At 60.0% G+C, this 19532-nt stretch overlaps 1 protein-coding gene across 4 annotated transcripts in view; it reads right to left on the bottom strand.

Moving 5' to 3' along the window:
- Positions 1-2230: 2230 nt before the first annotated feature.
- CHD3 (chromodomain helicase DNA binding protein 3) overlaps positions 2231-19532 on the bottom strand; it is a 36079-nt gene continuing 18777 nt past the window's right edge. For 3 of the 4 annotated variants that reach the window (XM_059718615.1, XM_059718618.1, XM_059718617.1), the window contains exons 14-41: positions 18651-18750; positions 18113-18304; positions 17627-17827; positions 17279-17416; positions 16883-17004; positions 16076-16249; positions 15622-15763; positions 15404-15535; positions 14832-14949; positions 14566-14690; positions 13914-14145; positions 13155-13324; positions 12855-13032; positions 12094-12159; positions 11726-11811; positions 11380-11513; positions 10812-10956; positions 10124-10289; positions 9894-10000; positions 9597-9741; positions 9009-9113; positions 8319-8459; positions 6755-6863; positions 6055-6187; positions 5597-5792; positions 3986-4149; positions 2963-3089; positions 2231-2754 (exon numbers count right to left, since the gene is read on the bottom strand). In XM_059718615.1, coding sequence (XP_059574598.1) covers positions 2651-2754; positions 2963-3089; positions 3986-4149; positions 5597-5792; positions 6055-6187; positions 6755-6863; positions 8319-8459; positions 9009-9113; positions 9597-9741; positions 9894-10000; positions 10124-10289; positions 10812-10956; positions 11380-11513; positions 11726-11811; positions 12094-12159; positions 12855-13032; positions 13155-13324; positions 13914-14145; positions 14566-14690; positions 14832-14949; positions 15404-15535; positions 15622-15763; positions 16076-16249; positions 16883-17004; positions 17279-17416; positions 17627-17827; positions 18113-18304; positions 18651-18750 — 3952 coding nt within the window. In that variant the 3' untranslated portion in view covers positions 2231-2650. The remainder of the gene's footprint in view (positions 2755-2962; positions 3090-3985; positions 4150-5596; positions 5793-6054; positions 6188-6754; positions 6864-8318; positions 8460-9008; positions 9114-9596; positions 9742-9893; positions 10001-10123; positions 10290-10811; positions 10957-11379; positions 11514-11725; positions 11812-12093; positions 12160-12854; positions 13033-13154; positions 13325-13913; positions 14146-14565; positions 14691-14831; positions 14950-15403; positions 15536-15621; positions 15764-16075; positions 16250-16882; positions 17005-17278; positions 17417-17626; positions 17828-18112; positions 18305-18650; positions 18751-19532) is intronic. The other variant, XM_059718616.1, reaches the window with a different exon arrangement.

The raw sequence follows: 19532 nt of genomic DNA, 5'->3' as shown, positions 1-19532 counted from the left end.
TATTATATTTTTAAAGGAAAGGAAACATTAGATCATCCAAGCTCTTACTGGACTTCATCACATATCAGGCCCTGTGCAACAACTCCCCCCACCCCCCCAACCAAAAAACCCCCCAAACAAACATGGTAGGTAATTACAGTACTGGAGGGGGGGGGAACAGGTGCTGGCTCAGGTTTGCTGCTGCCAGCTGGCTCCGTTGCCATGCAAGAAGCAGCCAGGCGGTGCCTGGTAGGTGGGCTGGAGCTGGTGCCAAGCCCCTCCCAAGAGAAGCGGACAACAGAAGAGTGCGTTGTTCATGGGGGGGGGGTCCTGGAGGTGTTTCATGCTCACTGTGTAGGGCGTTTGTTACCTGGGGCAGGCTCAGGGAGGCTGGGGGCACCGAGCCGTCTCATTGTGTCTGAGCGTAGAGTTTTGGGATGAAGGCAGCCGCACCTTCAGCAGGCCTTACCCACCTGGCTTTCTTTGCCTACTCTTCACTACTCCCAAATTTGGGCTCGGATCTTACTCAACAGGTTTTTTGCTAGGTGGTCAGTTTGTCTTCCACAACAGAATTTGTCTGCTGACTATTTAGTTTATCTTAAATTTTGCTTTGGAAGATTTTTCCATACCACTGCGGTGACCTTTCTTTTACAGCCCCCTTTCAAAAGGCCTCTAGGGTTTTGATCTCTCAGAATATTTGCTTAAGGGTCATTTTTCTCTGGCCCTTAGGATAACTTGTTAGAGGCCTCTAGAGATAAGATCTAGGAGCCAAGACTTTAAACCCCTTCGTTGTAAGGCCAGGTAAAACAATGAACCTAGATAAGAAGATGAACCTCACCTTTTTCTAAACTGGCTAATGGGCAACTATTACTAGTGTTCAAACTATTATTACATTCAGTATGACATCCAAACTCGGCACCCAGCTGAATTCCAATAACAGCGGGACATGGCAACAGGAAGGATAAAGAATGATGTGAGCAATTTGTTGTCTGTCCCTTTAAATGGCCAGACATTGTTGGGGAGTGGGGGTGGGCCACTTTTGAGCCTTACGAGCCACTTGGCAGCAGAGAGGAATCCGCTTTCCTGTCAATCTGGGAGTTTTGGGGTGTTTTTTTAACCAATCAAACTATTTTACTGACTTTTTCCAATAACCAAACTTTTTTTTTTAACCAACAATCAAACATTTTTACTGATTTTTTTTTAACCAACATCATTTTAACATCACAATTGTTTTCTGGCTTCTGCCAGGCCCCAAGGCAAAGGGTTGGGTTCAAAGGTCATGGGGGAGGAGGGTTAAAAAAAGTTCAGTTGTTAGTAAAAAGTCCTGCTCTGAGGATGGAGCAACTGTTGGCCCCAGGGCAGGCTGGGGACTGCCTGGCTTCAAAGCATCTATGCAGACAAGCACCTAGGATGGCAAGAAACTGAATAGGAGCCAGCAGGGAGCCCTGGTTGCCAAGGCGACTGAGGGCATCCTGGGCCACATGGGGAGGACTGTTGCCAGGAGATGGAGGGCAGTGATTCTTTCCCTCTATTGGGCACTGGGGAGGCCACATCTGGAGTCCTATGTCCAGTTGTAGGCAGGAAGGATGGGAGACTCCAGCAGATGGCAACAAACATGGTTCCAGGGTTGGGACAAAGGACAGGTGAGAAGAAGCTGAGGGTCCTGGGCTGATTGAGCTGCAGAAGAGAAGACCAAGGAGGGACTGAATAGCAGCCGTCACCTCCCTGAAGGGTGGCTTCAAAGAGCATGGAGCTAGACTGTTCTCCAATGACAGAACAAGGAACAATGGGCTCAGGCTGCAGCAAGGGAAGTTGAGGGTAAAGATGAGGAAAACCTTTGACAGGCCTGTGCCCTGCTGCACCCACCTGCCCCTGCCAGGGACCATCTACTCCCCTCCCACAACCTGCCTCTTACTCCAACGGATCCACTCCCCGGCAAATCTGTGCCCAGATGCCAGTCCCAAAGCAGCCAACTGGTGACTCGGATACGTTACAGGCCAGCCAGGACCCAGCAGCAGCACATGGCTGGGATAATGCCCCACACAGGGTGCTGTAATCACATTCAGACACCAGGGGGCCCTGCTCTAGCCAAGCTACAGCTGCCTTGTATTTCTACAGAGGCTGCAGTTTTACTGCAGATTTTACTAATAGCCCTTTTGAGCTGTATTTTTTTTACTGACCATCAACAGCAACAGTGTGGCAGGGCACCCCGCCCCACCCAGGGCATCGGCCAATGATAGGCAGAGCCGGATTACATTGCCGAGCAAACGGCGCCGCTTTATTCTGCAAGGTTTAAACAAGAAGTGACTGGAACGACCCGGGTGCCCCCACCCCTCCCCCCCCTGCAGCCCCCCCCGCCCCGAGGTAGAAGTGCCCTTCCCCCGCCTGCCTCGCCCCAGGCTGCGGAGGGGCTGCCCCCACCTGGGAGGGGCTGGGGAGGCGGGGCGGGGGCAGGGCCCCGTACAGTATGTGTGTGTGTATATATATATATTCATATTTATAGTTGCCCCCGTCTGGTCCTGGGGGGGGAGGGGTGAAGGGGCCATGGGCCCCCTCTACCAATGCCCCACCCCCTATGCCCCTCCTCCACCGTGTCCTATTTACAGGCCCCATCCCCCCCGGGGGCAGGGGGGGGTGAGGGCAGGGGGCGAGGGCAAGGCAGGGCTGCGCCTCAGTCGTCGATGCAGATGACCTCGCTCCCGCGCGGCTCCTTCCGCTCCAGCCCGTCGCCCTCCCGTTCCTTCTTCACCAACACCGGGGGGCCATTGGCCGCAGCTGCAGTGGGGGGGAACCGGGGGCATGAGGGGGTGGGCAGGAAGCCCACATGTCTGGCCTCCCAGCCCTCCCTGCTCTAACCCACCAGGCCCCACTCACCTCCCAGAGAACCCAGGTGTCCAGGCTCCCAGCCCTGCCCGCTCCTTGCTCTCACCTGTTCCCCAGCCCCTCCCAGAGCCCAGGTGTCCACGTGGCCCCACCCCCTGACCTGTGATGAAGGACCCGGCTGGCATCTGGCTGTAGTTGGCGCCCCCAGTTGGCAGGACCCCGGGAGGGGCCGCCCCGAAGGAGCCCCCATAGCTAGGGGGGGTGGCATAGGGACCTGGTGGGAAGGCCTGGAAGAGAGCGGGGTAGGGGTGAGGGTCCATGACATCACAGAACTGGGGGATGGGGACGATCTACCCCTGGCACCATAGTGGCGAATATGCACTACCCCATGGTTACCATGGCAATCGGGGTTGGCTCACCCTAAAAATGGGGGGCAGGGTGTACCTCTCAGGATGTAGCCAGGCAACAGGGGGTGCCCTCCCGGTTACCACAGCAACCAGAGGTGAAGGATAAGGCCCTCTCTGCTCCAGGAGATGTTACCATGGCAATGGGTCCAACCCATTGATGCCACATGAGTCCAGTCCCCCCCCTCAGCCCCCTGTACATTACCATGGTAACTAGGGGGCCTTATCAGGAGACAGAGACAGGGCCCTGACTGTTACCGCAGTAACAGCCATGTCCCTGCTTCAGTCAGTCTATGAAGTGCAGGCTGACCCTGTCCTTGGCCCTCAGCTGGGAGCGGAGCTACTGGGGCAATGGGTGGGGCCAGGCCCTGATCCATTTCCAGGGCAACGGGTACAGGAGAAAGGCCCCTGAGCTCTAACTAGGCCAAGGGGCAACAGGAACTGGAGTCTCGGAGGAGGGGCCCGGCCACGTGGCTATCATGGCACTGGGGCGAGGCCCAGCCTGGTGGTTACCATGGGACTGGGGGCAGGGCCTGGCCTAGTGGTTACTGTGGCACTGGGGTGGGCCTGGCCTGGTGGTTACCACAGTGCCAGAGCAGGGCCGACCTGTGGCTGCTTGGTATAACCAATATCATTTCTATTCCCATGGGTACAGCTGCATTGGGGCAGGGCCAGCTTGTGGGGGCAGAGGCCAGGCCTGGCTGGCTCTTAGTACCCTTGCTGGTCTGGTGGAGGGGGAGGGTTGGCCGGGCTGGGTCAGGCGCAGGGCCAGGTGTTACCGGGGTGGGCTGGCTCTCGGTGCCCTTGCTGGCCAGGCGGCTGAGGATGCTGCGCTCCGACATCTGGAGGCGGGCGGCGATGGGTGGGATGCGGGAAAGCGTGGCGGGCAGGCGGGTCACATCGGCCTTCATGTCGCTGAGCAGCTCCTCCAGCTGGTTCAGCACTGGGGCGGGGAGACAGAGAGACGCAGGTCAGCCCGGGGAGGGGGCAGGGCCTCGGCCCAGCCCGCCCCCCCTGCCCTGCCCCCCCACCCGGGGAGAGGGGCCAGGGCCCAGGGGTCCGGGGGGCAGGGCAGGGGGAGTACGTTGCGGACAGACACAGCGGGAAACGGACGGACGGGTGGGGGGTACTCGGGAGTGGGGGGAGCACGAGATACACGGGAGATACTCACATGATACTTGGGGGGAAGGAGTACACAAGCGTTACCCAGAGCTACTCAAAGGATACTCGCGGGCCACGGCAGCTCCTCCGGCGGGGATCGGCGCTGGCTCCTCCCCCCCCCAGGCACGTGCCCACCCCCGAGGTGCTCAGAGGGCCCCCAGTACCCCAGAGCAAGGCCCGGGGGAGATGCTCGGGGCATGCTGCTTTGCTACTAGGGGTTTACTCAGAAGATCCCTACGGGATATTCAGGGGATACTCTGCAGATACCCCCCTAGGGTACTCGGGAATACCCCTCACATTCTCAGCGCATCCCCCAGGGATACGCGGAGATCCTCTAGACATACTCCTGTGATACTCAGGGCAGCGTCCAGAGGTACTCAATGCATACACCTTGCTCAGCCAACAGATAAATGAAGGACACCCTGCAGCTAAATGTGGGAGCCCAGTCCCCCTTTCAGATACTCAGTAGATGCACAGGGAATACTCAGCAGGTACTCCAGGGATACTCAGGGAATACCTCTCACCTACTCAGCATGTCCCCCCACAGCGACACACAGCAGATGTGAGATTCTCCTCTGAGACTTGGGCCAGAGCATGGAAGTACTCAGCAACACAGCAGAGATACTCAGAGGATGCACCAGAGGTACTTAGAGGATACTCAATGGATACACCAGAGATTCTCAGAGGATACTCAATGGATACCCAAGGATACACCAAGATGCTCAGGGGATGCATGAGAGTTGCTCAGTGGATACTCAGAATACTCAGTGGATACACCAGAGATACTCTGAGGATACTCAGAGAAATTTGGAGGATACATTAGAGATGCTCAGTGGATACTCAGCGAAAACACCAGAAATGCTTAGAAGGTACATGAGAGATACTCAGCAGATACACCAGAGATAATCAGAAGATACTCAGCAGATACTCAACGGGTACATCAAAGATACTCAGCGGATACACAAGAGGTACTGAGCAGACACACCAGAGATACTCAATGGATACACCAGAGATACTCAGCGAATACACCAGAGATACTCAGAGAATACTTAATGGATACACCAGAGATACTCAGCGGACACAGCAGAGGACACAGAGCCCGCGCGGAAGGAGACAACCGCAGACAGCGCCGTTTGCGAGCAGAGCCCGGTTTAATGGTCGCGCGGTCCCGGTACAGAGCGGCTACGGGGCCTGCGCGCGCGGGGCCCGGCGGCCCGCCCGCCGCTTACCCTTGTGCAGCACGGCGTTGGCCGGCTTGTTGCCCGCCAGCGACTCCTTGGACAGGTGCTGGTGGCTCTCAGCCAGGCATTCCACCTCTGCGAAGCGGGCGTTGAGGGCCATAGCTGGGTGACTCGGGTCCTGTGTCATGTTCAGGTAGGCAGCGCGCCGGAGCTGTTCCTCAATCACCAATGCCTGCTCCAGGAGCTGCGGGCACAGAAAGGTCAGCCCCGGGCACCCAGCCCTGCCCTCAGCTCTCCCCTGTGACCACGTTGCCCCCCCCCCGGCTTCACCCACATTTCTGCTCACAGGACAGGGACTGGTTAGAAGGTAACCAACCCTGTAACCAACAGCATCCCACAATGCCCTATTCTCCCTCTCCCCATCCCTCCCATGCTGGCTCCCCCTAGGCTGCAGGGGCATGGAGGTATACTCAGGCCCCACACCCTCCTTGCCTGGCCCTGCCCACCTTGAAGCGACGGGCCAGGAACTTGTTCTTCATCTCCAGGAAGTTGCCCTTGTTGGCCTCCGTCTTGAAAGGCTCGTTAATGATGGCGAACTGGGCATCATTCTGGATGTCCTGCCAGCGAGCGTAGCCATGCCTGCGGTGCTAAGGAGCACGTTGCCCCAGGGGACCCAGGCATCCAGCCCCCGCCCCCCCCAGCCCAGAGAACCCAAGTGTCCAGGTGGGCACCCAATAACCCCCTGGCTCTATCCCACAAGGCCCTTCTCATCACCCAGGAAACCCAGGTTTCCGGGCACCTGATCCCCCTCTCCAAGCCACTAGATCTTGCTCCTGACCCAGAGAACCAACCCCCAACTCAATCCACAGCCTCTCCCACCCTCTGCCACAGCTGGAAGGGGACCCAGGTGTCCAAGCTCCCAGACTACCAGCCCCAACTCCCCTGGTACAGCAGGGAGAACCCAGGCGTCTGGGTTCCCAGCCCCCTTGCTCTGACCACCCAGACCCCACTCTCCTCCCAGAGCTGGGAGAGAACCCAGCTGTTCGTGCTCCCAGCCCCCCCGCTCAATCCAATCTGCCAGCAAGTTGATAACCGAGGTGCCTGAGCTCCCCCCCACACCAGCCCCACTGCCCCCCCTTCCAGTGCTGGGGGAGAACCCAGGCGTTCAGGCTGCCCCGCACTTTCCCCACGTCAGCTACAGGATACAGTACGATGCCGGCCAGCAGCCAGTAGTCGTGGCGCCGGTGCCAGATCTCGTTGAGCTTCCCCGAGGATACGGCCGCCCGCTCCTCATTCTGCCACAGCGTATGCAGCTCTGGGGGAAAGAGGGGGAGAGGGACAGGATGGAGAGTCAGCCCCGGGCACTGCACAGGCTCCGAGGCTTGGATTGGGGCCTGACCCACCAGGTTCTGCGCAGAACCCAAGCCAGGATTGAGGCCAGGATTATGAACAATCAGTAAAATTTACAGATGGTAAGTAAAAAAAAAAAAAATTCAGTAGAATTTATGGATGGTCAGTTAAAAACAAACAAACGAAAACAGCCCCAAAACACCTGCCCATGAAGCCCATAAAAAATGGAACCATCAATAAAAAAAATAAAAACAATTAAAAAACAAAGCAACCCTGAGCTTATTTCAAGATCCCAGCATCAACCCCAGACACAGAGGGCAGAGCAGCACTCATTGGAGCCTCCACAGTTCCTCTTTCCACTCTCAATCCTAGCATGTCCAAGCCAGGATGGGGCTGGCAGGGGTACGGCTGGTGGTGGGGGCAGGCGGGCACCTCAGGGTTCTGGGGTGAGTAGGGGATCCCTGGGCAGGCAGCACCGTGTAAAACAGGGGCAGACAAAGTTCAGCCTGCAGGCCAGATGAGGCCCGCAGCAGACTCCATTTCCTGCCACATCGTTGTGGCCGGTTTCCATGAAGACCCCAATAGCAGTGGGGTCGTGACAGTGCATGGGCGGGACAGCACAGCTGGGCAGGGAGCTGCTCTGGGGCTGGGATCTTGCAGTGGTGACAGCATAGTCACCACTGTAAGATCCCAGCCCCAGGCCCAGAGCAGCACTGCTGGGGCCAGTCTCCACGGAAACCCTGGTGTCATGGCATCGATGCTCCTGGGGTCTTCATGGAAACCAGCCGCAACGCAAGCAGTGGCTGCTGGGAAACAGAGTCTGGCTGACAGCCAGCTCTGCCATTCTGCCCAACCCTGGTGTAAAACCACTGCAGGGCTGCTGACCCCAGAACATTTTTTTTTTTTTAATTTTATTTTTTTTAACACTGACAAACCTGCCAACTTTTTCCTAACGACCAAAATGACTGTTTGTGGCTGGTATTAAACCTCTGAGCCCAACCCCCTCCACTCTTGTCTCTGCCATCCGGGGCCTGGCAAGAAGGCAACCATTACATGCAGTAAAATAGACATTGGGGAAAAGGTTTTGTTATGAAAATGTTGGCACTGTCAGTAAAAAAATTATTATTTTTTAATTTACGGGGGAATACACAGGCCCCACCTCCAGGGAGAGCTGCCCTATACCCATTCTCCTACTCCAGCTTGCTCTAGGTGGCCTTCCTCTCCTACCTGTCACGTCTTGGCTTTTTGGTGCCAGGAAACCTCCTTCTGTCCCAGTCAGGCCATCCTTCAGGGCACTTACCCCTCTATTCTACCCTCTAAGACAAGCTTCCGTCCCAGAGCTCCATGCTCACCACTCAAGAGGACAGCATGCACCCATGACCCAGGTAGCACCCCGTCCCAGGGACCCAGCCACCCTCACCGGTGAAGCCGCCATCGGCAATGTTGAACATGAACCGGGGCTTGTCAGTCTTGTCATCCCGCCGCCCGTTGGCCCGGCCCTCGTCCTTCAGGCTCCCGCCCCTGGGCTCCTTGCCCAGCTCCTTCTCTGCCTTTAACTCTTCTGCAAGGCAAGTAAACAGTATACATTGCCACCTGTGACCAAAAGTTCCACCCACTGCTCTGGAAAGGAAACAGTCGCAAGGAGCATCTTTAGGGCTCAGAGTTAACGGCTTGATTGGGATGGGTGACCTGCCTCTGGCCAGAGAACAGGCTTGATGGGAATCTGCTATGCATCTGCTCCGACCATATGTGGGTCCAGAAGGGATTTCCCCCATCCAGTAACCTTCTCCATCCAGTTGTCAGTACCTCACGGAGCCTCCTTGGCTCAACCAGGGACCCTCTCATCCTCCTTGCCTGATCAAGCCCCCCAAAGACCCCCTCTCCCTGTCCTGACCCACCCATGACAGCTGGGTCCACCCACAATCCTGGCAAGGAAGCAGATTAAGGTTGACCAAAGTTGTCATCGTTAGGGTTCAGGGTCAACCATTAAAATGAGACAGATGACAGAGTTCTGCCCAGTTGGCAGGCTTACAGGGGAACTGCTCACCTACCCCCTGCCCTCCAAGGCCCCAGAGCCCCTGCCCAACCCACTCCCAACTCCCTGCCCCACCTTTCTTCACATCCAGCGTCTCGCCCACCCCCTTCTCCTTCAACTCCTCACTCTCCAGGGTCTTCTCTTCAGCCTTCTCCCCTGCCGGCTTCTCCCCGTCAGGCCCTGCAAGGTGAGCATGGAGGAGACACGTCAGGCTGAGGGCAGGGACGCCTAGGTTCAATGTGCCACAGCTTCCTTTCCCCCACAGTGAGATATGCCCAGGTGGGGAAACTGAGGCACAGATCTCAGGGAGAGGGAGCAGACTGCATGGAACAGGCAGGAGTAGGAGTGTACCCCACCCCAACTGGGGGGGGGGCGGGCTTCCCTTCCCAGCTGCTCAGACCCCCAGGCCGAGATCAAGACTGTGCCAGGCTTTACACAAATTCCCCCAGCCAGGATCAAGGCCACACTGGGCACTGTATAGACCCCCAGGCAGATATCAGGCAGGTGCCAGGCACTGTAAGGACCCCGTCAGCTGAGACTGGGGCTGCGCCAAGTGTTGTACACTCCCTGCAGGCTGCAACTGGGCCCTGCCACATTAGGCACTTGTGCATTTCCCCAGCGCCGGGCACTGCGCAGACCCCACTGTTCGGTGCCAGCTGTTACCACATTTGTCCCTGTCGTCACTGGTGGCACCCTCAGCTGCTGGCGGTTCCTTGTCCCTGCGCTCAGACGGCTCCTCCTCCTCTGGCTTCTTGGCCCCCTCAGACTCGGTTCCAGGGGAGGCAGGGGGGGCAGGTGGCTCAGATGCCTGTCCGGGAGAGGGAGATGTTTAACCCCTACCACCGAGGGCCACAGGAGGCCCTGGCCAGGATCAGGGCCTCGTTCCAAGCCCCAAGAAGGGGAAGGAGCTGCCTGGGGTTTTGGGGCATGAGGGAGGAGGCAGCCCCTTTGGGGACCCACCTCCACCTCCATCTTGTCGCCCTTGGGCTCCTTCTCGTCCTTCAGGTCCAGCTCATCCCGCTCGGGCGGTACCAGCCCTTCTCCCTTGTCGCTGGGTGCTGGTGTGGCTGGGATGGGGAGGAGGCAGTGTCATAGCAGGCTCCACTCGTGTGCCCCCATGCTAGGCCCTGCCCCTTCGTCTCCTGCACCCAAGACCCCCTCCCAGTACAGCCAGCAGCCCCGCAGCACACCAGGTTTGGAGGTGCAGGGTGTGGTGGTGCAGCTGGGCTCGGGTGTGGGCGTGGCTGTCTTGAGGGCAGGTGAGGAAGCGCGGGACGAGCGCTTGGAGTCGGCGCTGGCATCAGGCATCAGCTCAGGCAGGCTCCAGCGCCCGTTGATGTGCTCAAACTCCTGAACCTATGGGCACAGCAGCGGTCAGCCCCAGGCAAACTCCCACAGCCCACACTCAGCCCTGTTAGACCAGCCCAGCTCCTGGGCGACTCCAGGGCACCCACTGGCAGCCAAGGAATTGAGATGCCAGCCAGCTGAGAGGCAACACAGCTGGCCTGGAGCAGCTATGTCATGCCCAGAGCCCCTGGCCTGAAGCCAACTCCTTTGTGGGCTGCAAACAGGGTGCTCCAAGCAATGCCCAGGGGATTTAGCCACCAGCCACCCAGGAGCCTCATGCCAGCATCTCTGGGTACATAACAGAGTTGAGATGCAGACAGCTCTGGGGTGGGGCTAGCTGGGTATAACAAGGCTAAATGCAGCCAGCTCTGGGGTAGGGGTGGCCAGGTGTAACAGGGCACTAGATGCAACCAGCTGTGGGGTGGGGACAGCTGAGCATAACAGAGCCTGATGCAGCCAACTCTGGGGTGGACCTGGCTGGGTATAACAGTGCTTTCAGCAACCCCCCGCCAGGCTCCGGGGTCACGGTACCTTCTTCTTGACGAGGGACATGACGCCAATGCGGGTGAGCACCTGCTGGCGTGAGAGTCCCTCACGCGGGACCCCATCAGCAAAAGTCTCTGAGCCGTCGGCCCCTGGCTCGCACAGGTGCCGCATGAACAGTGACACGTAGGCCCTGTGGGGGGGCAGGCAGTGGGCACGCAGGCCATGTGTCCCCTGCAACGTCCCCCCCTCCCCAGGTGCTGCCATCAGCCAGGCCATCTCATCCTCATGGGTGCATGGGGTGGACATGTGCCATGCCCTGGCATGGGGGATGGGTGGAGGAGCTGTACTGAAGCACCCCGCCACCTGGGTGCCTGGCATGGGCAACTACTATGGGCCTAAGAGAGGGAGGCGTGGGGGGGCTTGGCCCCGCCCCCAGGAAAGCAGGCCCTGCCCACTCTGCTGAGTAAGGGCATCATCACTTGGCAGCAGGACCAGGAACTACAGGGGAGCTACATGGCCCTCTACAGACCTGGGGTCAGAGGTCACAGTGGTGCTCCACCCAGATCAGAGAGCATGCTGGGATTGGGGGCATCCAGGGGGTGGAGGCACCTACTTGAATTCCTTCTCCGTCTTGCCCCGCAGGTCCCGCACCAGCCACTGGGAGGTGAAGGCGTCCTGGGGTGGCATCCCCCAGCGCATCACAGCATTGAGGAAGGCCTTGCGCTGTCGCGTGTTGAAGCCCAGCACCTGCGGGCAGAGGGGAAGGTGGGCAGCAGGGGGAACCCAGGCGTGCGGGCTCCCAGCTCCCCACTAGACCCAGAAAGAACCCAGGTGTCCAAGCCTCTGCTGCCCTAGCTCCCTAGACCCCACTCCTTGTTCAGAGATGGAAGGAACTCAGGCGTCCAAGCTGCCAGAAACCCCCCGGGGAGGAGGGGGTGGGACCTGCCCCTGTCACTCACCTCAATGTTCCCGCCCACACGGGCCAGGAGCGGGGGGAGGGGCTTGTCCTTCTCGTTACGGAGCTGGCGCTTGGACTGGCGCCGACCTGGGAGGGGATTTGGAGGTCAGTGCCTAGTCTATAGGACCCCCCCCACTCCGTACCCCTACAGATAGGACCTGCTGCGCCAGGCACTGTACAGACCCCCAAGGGTGGGATCGGGGCCACACCAAGCACTGTATAGGCCCTCAGGGTGGGATTGGGGCCATGCCAGGTACTGTACACATCCCCAAGCTGGGATTGGGGTCACACCATTGTCTGTACAGACCCCCAGGCCAGGATCAGGGCCACAACAGGGGCTGCACAGACTGGGCTGGAATGGTTTGGTACCTTCTGGCCGCTCGTCGAAGTCCTCGTCCTCCTCCTCGGAGCCCACCGAGTACTCAGATTGGTTGTCTGCAACATGGTGCCAGGCTGCAGTCAGAGCAGCGCCCCCTCGCTCGCTGGCATGCACCCCCCACCTCCACCACCTCCCTCTCCCAGCTCCTGGCCCTCTGAGATGCTTCCAGGAGCAGGGAAACAGGCACAACCCCTCCCCCCCACCACCCTCAACAGTCTCATGCATGAGACCTTGGTGCCTCAATCCTCCCCAAAAAGTGGGGAAAAACTGAGGCACAACCCCAGTTGCCATCCTCCACAGTCCCATGCAAGGGACCCCAGTGACCAACCCCCCGCCTAAAAGTGGGGAAACTGAAACATGACCCCCACCTGCTACCCTCCACAGTCCCATGTATAGGATGCTGGTGCCCAAACCCCTCCCCAAAAGTTGGGAAACTGAGGCATGACCCCACTTGCCACCTTCCACCATGCCATGCACAAGATGCTGGTGCCCAAACGCCCCCCTAAAATGAGGGAAACTGAGGCAAGACCCCACTTGCCACCTTCAACAGTCCCATCCAGGATCGGGGACACTGAGGCATGGTGCCCCACCCCCCAGAACCCCTGAGGAGAGGAGCATCATCCCCAATCCGCATTCCCGAATGCCTCCAGGCCTGGGAAAGCTGCAGCCCAGGGCCCACTGGTCAGGCAGAGAGGTGATCTGGGGGCGGGGGCTGGGAGGGCAGTGGGCACCCCCCCAGGGAGGGGCTGACCTTGGTCCTCCTGGGCAGCATCGTTGTAGTTGACCTGCTTGCGCACGCGCTTGCCCTTGCCCAGGTTGCGCGCCAGGTCCTCCTGCTGCTGCTCGTAGTGGTGGCGCAGCAGCTTTTCCCAGTAGTCAGGGTCCACGTTCTCCTCTTGCTTGATGATCTCCCGCTCGATCTCCTCGATCTGTGGGGGCAGGAGGTGGTCAGGGTCAACTCCACCCAGCTGATGCCCCTCACTCCCGGACCACGGCCATCTGCCCCTCCTGCCCTACCAGCGCCCCTTACTCCTGACCCACAGCCCCTCACCTTGTCCTCCTCGCGCACCACATACTGTGCCACCTTGAAGGAGCTCAGGTACTCGTTCATGTTCTGCACGTCAGCGTCATCAGTGGCATCCTGGTTGCGGTCCAGCAGGCGGGCGATGGCCTCGTTGTCATAGTGGATGACACTGCTGTCCTCTTCTTTGTTGTCCCCTGCTGGGCATCGCAGGGCATGGTGGGATATGGGTCCCCCACCCAGCAGCCCCTTCCCTCCCCACAGGGCCATCCCACCCCCAGGTCTTGCAAGCCCCACCCTTCTGCCCAGGTGCCCCGCCCCCTCTCCTAGTCCTACCTCATTCTGGCTGACTCCGCCCCATCTCCCCCTGGCCCCACCCACTGCTGGTTAAATCTCACCCTACTCCAGTTGGCTCCACATTGCCCTATCCCCACACCCCTCCCGAACTACCCCACCTAAGCCCTGCTCACTTAGCCCCACCCCTTCTGGCTGACCCCACCCCCCACCAGTTAAATCCCGCCCCCTTAGCCCCAGCCTTTCTGGTTGGCTCTGCCCCACCCCCCACTGGCTAAACCCCATCCTACCCTGGTTGGCTCCGCCTTGTCCTAGCCCCAACTGCCCCCAAGCTACCCCACCTAAGCCCTGCCCCGTTCTTGTTGGTCCTGCCTCCATCCCCGCTCCGTATTGGTCAGTCCAACTCCATCCCTCTCCCTCGGACCCCGACCCCCCAGCTAAGCCCTGCCCACCTCGCCACTGGTCCTGCCCCTTGCACAGGTCCTGCCCTCTCACCCTCGTTTTCGTCCTTGAAGAGCTCCTCAGTGCCAAACTTGAGGATGTCGTCGAGCTCCTGCTTGGACATGGAGCCAGCCTTGGAGCCCAGGCCCGGGCGCACCACCAGGTGTGTCAACATCATCTTGCGCTTGGCCACCTGTGTGATGCGCTCTTCCACCGAGGCTCGCGTCACAAACCGGTAGATCATCACCTTGTTGGCCTGGCCGATGCGGTGGGCGCGGCTGAATGCCTGCACAGGGAGGGTGAGGGCAGGGGTGTCAGGTCAGGCAGCTCCGGGCCACGGCCAGATGGCTGGGCATCAGCTGCAAACGCCAGACCGGGTGGCTGGACAGCTCTGAGTGCACACTCCCCGAGCCCGGCTTGAGGGTCTATGCAGCACCTGGAGCAGCCCTAATCTCAGCTGAGGGGTCTGTATAGTGCCTGGCACAGTCCCAATGCTGGCCTGGGGGGTCTGTACAGCACCTAGCACAGCCCTGATCTCAGCTAGGGGATCTGTACAATGCGAGACACCCTGGCCCAGCCCAGACCCTCCCTCTGAGACAGCCCCGCTTCCAGGCAGATCCTTTTGTACAGCCCCACATGCCCAGCACCGCGGCACCCACCCAGCCCAGGACACAAGTGGGCAGAGAACAAAGCCCCCAGCGCCCACCTGGATGTCATTGTGCGGGTTCCAGTCTGAGTCAAAGATGACGACAGTGTCAGCCGTGGCCAGGTTGATGCCCAACCCACCTGCCCGTGTGGACAGCAGGAAGCAGAACTGCTGCGCGCCAGGAGCTGTACAAAGCAGAGGCTCAGTGGTTCAGATCTCGGTTACCCCAGGTTGGGGCAGACACACAGCCATTGCCCAGATTAGCCCAGTGTTGGGGGGTGGGGAGTGACCCTGACATACAGCACCAGGTGCCAGCCAGCCCTTACCATTGAAGCGGTCGATGGCCTCCTGCCGCAGGGTGCCCGTGATGCCGCCATCAATGCGCTCATACTTGTAGCCTTCGTAATCCAGGAAGTCTTCCAGCAGGTCTAGCATCTTCGTCATCTGGGGGCCAGCGAGTGAAGAGATGGTTGAGAAGGGAGGGTTGGGGGTGCGGCTAGCTCTGGGGTGGGGATGGCTGAGTATAACAAGGCTGAAATGCAGCCAACTCTGGGGTGGAGATGGCTGCATATAACAAAGCCAAGATGCAGCCAGTTCTGGGGTGGAGACAGCTGGGTATAACAGGGTCGAGATGCAGCCAGCTCCATATAACAAAGCTAAGATGCAGCCAGCTCTGGGGTAGAGCTGGATGCATCTAACAAGGCCAGATGCAGCCAGCTCTGCGGTAAGGCCTGCTAGGTATAGCAGAGCCAAGATGCAGCCAGCTCTAGGGTGGGGGTGGCTAGGTATAACAAGGCTAGATGCATCCAGCTCCCACCCCCAGGAGAAAACATTCCCATGCCCGCCAACCCCCCAAATGCCCCCGAGAGGAGCCACGCACCCACGCCCATGCCCACACCTGGGAGAAGATGAGCACACGATGCCCCTGGTCCTTCAGCTTGCGTAGCATCTTCTGCAGCAGCAGCAGCTTCCCCGAGGACTTGATGAGGGCGCCGCCCTCGTAGGCCCCACTCGGCAGCTTTGGCGACTCCTGCCATGAAGTGGAGGGTTGGGCTCAGAGCCAGCGCTCCCCACCGGACCCCACCCCCTGCACCTCCCGCCCCAGCTGGGCTGTACCATGGCAGCCACAGGGAAGAGGTAGGGGTGGTTGCAGCACTTCTTGAGGTCCATCATGATGTTGAGCAGTGAGACCTGGTTCCCGCCGCCCCTTGAGTTCAGTGCCTCGAAGTTACGGGTCAAGATGTACTTGTAGTACTTCCTGTGGGGGTCAAGGGTCAGAGACCAGGGGGACCAGCACCCCCTCCCCTAGGAGAGGGGCATGAACTTCCATGCCAGACACAGAAAAGAACCCAGGTGTCTGGGCTCCCACCAGCCTCCACTTCCCTCCCGTGGCTGGAGAACCCAGGCGTCCAGGCTCCTGACCCCACCCTTGCTCCTCCCAGAGAGGCAAAGACACCCAGGTGTCTGGGCTCCAGGCAGACCAGAACAGCCCCCCCTTAGTGCTTTCTCGGGGTCACTGCTGCCCCTCCCACAGATCAGGGCCCCATCCCCGGATCCTTCTGGGGCTCACTTCTGCATGGGGCTGAGCTCCACGCGCACGATAAGCTCAGTCTTGGCTGGCATGTTCTTGAAGACGTCGGCCTTGAGGCGCCGCAGCATGTGGGGGCCCAGCAGGTCATGCAGCTTCTTGATCTGGTCCTCCTTGGAGATGTCGGCAAACTCCTCCAGGAAGCCCTCCAGGTTGCTGCGGGGCAGGGCAAAGAGGCATGGGGGCCTCACCGCCCTGCCCCAACCCCGCTGAGCCCTACCCCTGCACTGGGCACAGCATCCCTGGGTGGAGCCCCCTTTGGGCATAGTACCTGCCCCAGACACAGCATCCCCTGCTGCACCCCGCTTCTGGGCACAGCACCCCCGGCTGGACGGCCCCCACTGGGCACAGCATCCCTGGCTGGACCCCCCTACAGGCACAGCACCCCCAGCTGGACCCCCGCTTTGGGCACAGTACCCTCCCCAGACAGTATCTCCTGCTGCACCCCACTTCTGGGCCTGGCACCCCTTCTGGACATAGCACCCTCTGCTTCACCCTGCTCCTGAGCACAGCACCCCCTGTTGGACCCCGCTTCTGGGCACAGCACCCTCCCCAGACACAGCACCCTCTGCTGCACCCCACTTCTGAGCATAGCACCCCTGGCTGGACCCCCCTCTTGGGCACAGCATTCCCAGCTGGACCCCATATACTGGGCATGGCACCCTCCCCATATATAGCACACCCTGCTGCACCCCGCTTCTGGGCACAGCTCCCCCTGCTGGCTCCTACCAGGCACAGTGCCCGCTGCCAGCCCCCACCAGGTACAAAGCCCCCCAGCCCTGGCCATACTTGAAGCGCTCCGGCGTGAGGAAGTTGAGCAGGTGGAAGAGCTCCTCTAGGTTGTTCTGCAGCGGCGTCCCCGTCAGCAGCAGCTTGTGATCGATCTTGTAGCCATTCAGCACCCGGAAGAACTGCCAGGAGCCCGGGGGCGGGGGTGATTAGGGGCTGGGGACCCCCCTCTGCCCCCCCTCCGCCCGCTGAGGTGGAACTCAGGCATCCGGGCTGCCCCATCCTCCCCTGCCAAGAACTGGGAGCAACCCACTCCCACCCCAGAAAGGGGAAAGAACCCAGGAGTCCAGGCTTGTTTTAACCCACCCTGAGTGGGAAACTCCGGGTTCCCACCGCCCATGCAGAAGACCCAGGTATCCGGGCTGCCTCCCACCCCCTCCCCGGGGCCCGGCACACCTTGGACTGGTTGTTCTTGAGGCGGTGGGCTTCATCGACCACGAGGCAGGCCCAGCGCACGGAGCCCAGCGCCGCCTGGTCAATGGTGATCAGCTCGTAGGACGTGAGCAGCACATGGAACTTCACTTGTGCCTCTCGCTGCAGGGGGGGGAGGGGTTGGCACCATGAGCAGGAGGCAGGACTCAGGCATCTGGTTCCTCCACATCCACCCCACAGAGAACCCAAGTATCCGGGCTCCCCTCCATGCATTCTCACAAAGAACCCAGGCCTCCGGGCTCCCCACTGCCAGCCCCCTCAAATCCCAGAGAGAACCCAGGCGTCCAGGACGGGTGTCAGGGGGGGACTCACTTTCATCTTGAAGGCCTTCTTGCCACCCTTGATGGCATTGTCGTCGAAGGAGAACTCATTCTCACGGATGATGGCGCGCGACTCCTTGTCACCCGTGTAGGTCACCACGTAAAAGGCAGGAGCCCACATCTGGAACTCCCGCTCCCAGTTGATGATGGTGGAGAGGGGGGCGCTCACCAGGAACGGCCCCTTTGTGTGACCCTGGGCCGAGACACCACATTAAGCACTGCACATGCCAGCCCGGCCGAGGGGCAACCTGCTCTGGTGTGGGGCGGCTGGGTGTAACGGGACTGAGATGCAGGTATAACAGGGCCAAGATGCAGCCTGCTCTGGGGTGGGGTGGCTGGGTACAACACAGCTGAGATGCAGCCAGTGCTGTAAACACACCAGCACCACTCCCCATTCAGAAGCGGAGAGAACCCAGGCATCTGGGCTGCCAGCTCCTCCCCAACCAGGGAGGGAACCCCAGTGTCCAGAGCCACCCACCTCCTTGTAGAGGGAGTAGAGGAAGACGATGGTCTGGATGGTCTTGCCCAGCCCCATCTCGTCAGCCAGGATGGTGTCAGTGCTCTGTGCCCACGAGAAGCGCAGCCAGTTGAGCCCCTCGAGCTGGTAGAGGTGCAGGGTCCCGCCCGTGGCTGTGATGAACCGTGGCTGCGTCTCGTACTTCACTGTCGGCTGTGGGAGATCCAGCATGAGCCCAGGCATCTGGGCACCAGCCCCTTGCTCCAGCCCTCCAGGGCTTTCCCTCCTGGGAGAGAACCCAGGTGTCCCAGCCCCAACTGCCCACTCTGATCCACCAGCACCCATGCCCCCTCCACTCCCTTCCAACCCAGAGCTGAGAGAACCCAGGTGTTGGGGCCTCCAACACCTCCTGCTCCAACCCTCCAGCCCCAACTCCCCTCCCAGAGCTGGAGAGGACCCAGGCAACCAGGCTCCCAGCACCTCCTGTGGTGACACACAGCTTCCCTGCTCCCTAGCCCTCACAAAGCTGGAGAGCCCAGGCATCCGGGCCCCAACTCACATCATTGGTGGGTGACTCAGGGGGCTCGTCAGGGGGCAGCTCCTTCTTTTTCTTCTTGTACTTGCGGGGCTGGGCTGGGTCCTCCCCCATGAACATCTCCCTGGGGGAGGGGGAGGTCAGTGACCCCTTGGCCCAATCTCTGTTTGTGTGTCCGTACCCCACCTCGAGTTTACTAGCCCTCACTGGCCAGAGTTCAACCCATTCTTGGTATCTAAATCCTTTGGGCCAGCACAACACCCCTCCCATCTACCCCCTGTCCCCCCCAGTCTGCCATCCCCCAGACCAGAACCCCCCTTTCATCTGCCCCCTATCCCCTCCCTTTGTCTCCTGCCTCCCGCCCAGGCCAGAAACCTCTCCCCGTCTGCCCTGTATGGGGGGTGGGGGAGAACAGACAGACGGATGGGTGTGCACCAGGAGTGTCCTGAGGTGGATGGACTGATAGATGGATGGAGGTCAGGCAGCGGAGGGGGAGGGAAGGGGACGGATGGCTGGGTAGACTGACGAACAGAGGGGTGCTGGGGAGGGAAAACAGACGGCTGGACTGATGGATAGGGGGATGCAAAGCGGACAAACTGGGTGGACAGACAGATGGACATGCTGGGAGCAGGCAGGGGGCAACTGGAGGGGCACGTGCCAGGACAGACAGATAGGTCTTGGGCAAAGACAGGCAGACAGACAGCCACCCACACATGCACTGGTGGTGGACAGATGGGCGTGGGGAGAACAGACTGGGCCAGACTAATGGACGAATGGAGAGAGACAAACGGACAGATGGAGGAGCATGCCCCAGGGACAGACGGACAGATAGAGGGGTGTATCCTGAGGATGGATGGACGGATGGGGTGTATCCTAAGGAAGGAGAGAGGGAGACGCATGCCCCAG

This window comes from Alligator mississippiensis, chromosome 15, assembly GCF_030867095.1.
Source record: "Alligator mississippiensis isolate rAllMis1 chromosome 15, rAllMis1, whole genome shotgun sequence".
In the NCBI taxonomy this organism is placed as follows: Eukaryota; Metazoa; Chordata; order Crocodylia; family Alligatoridae; genus Alligator; species Alligator mississippiensis.
This window is presented reverse-complemented; position numbering and strand designations above follow the sequence as displayed.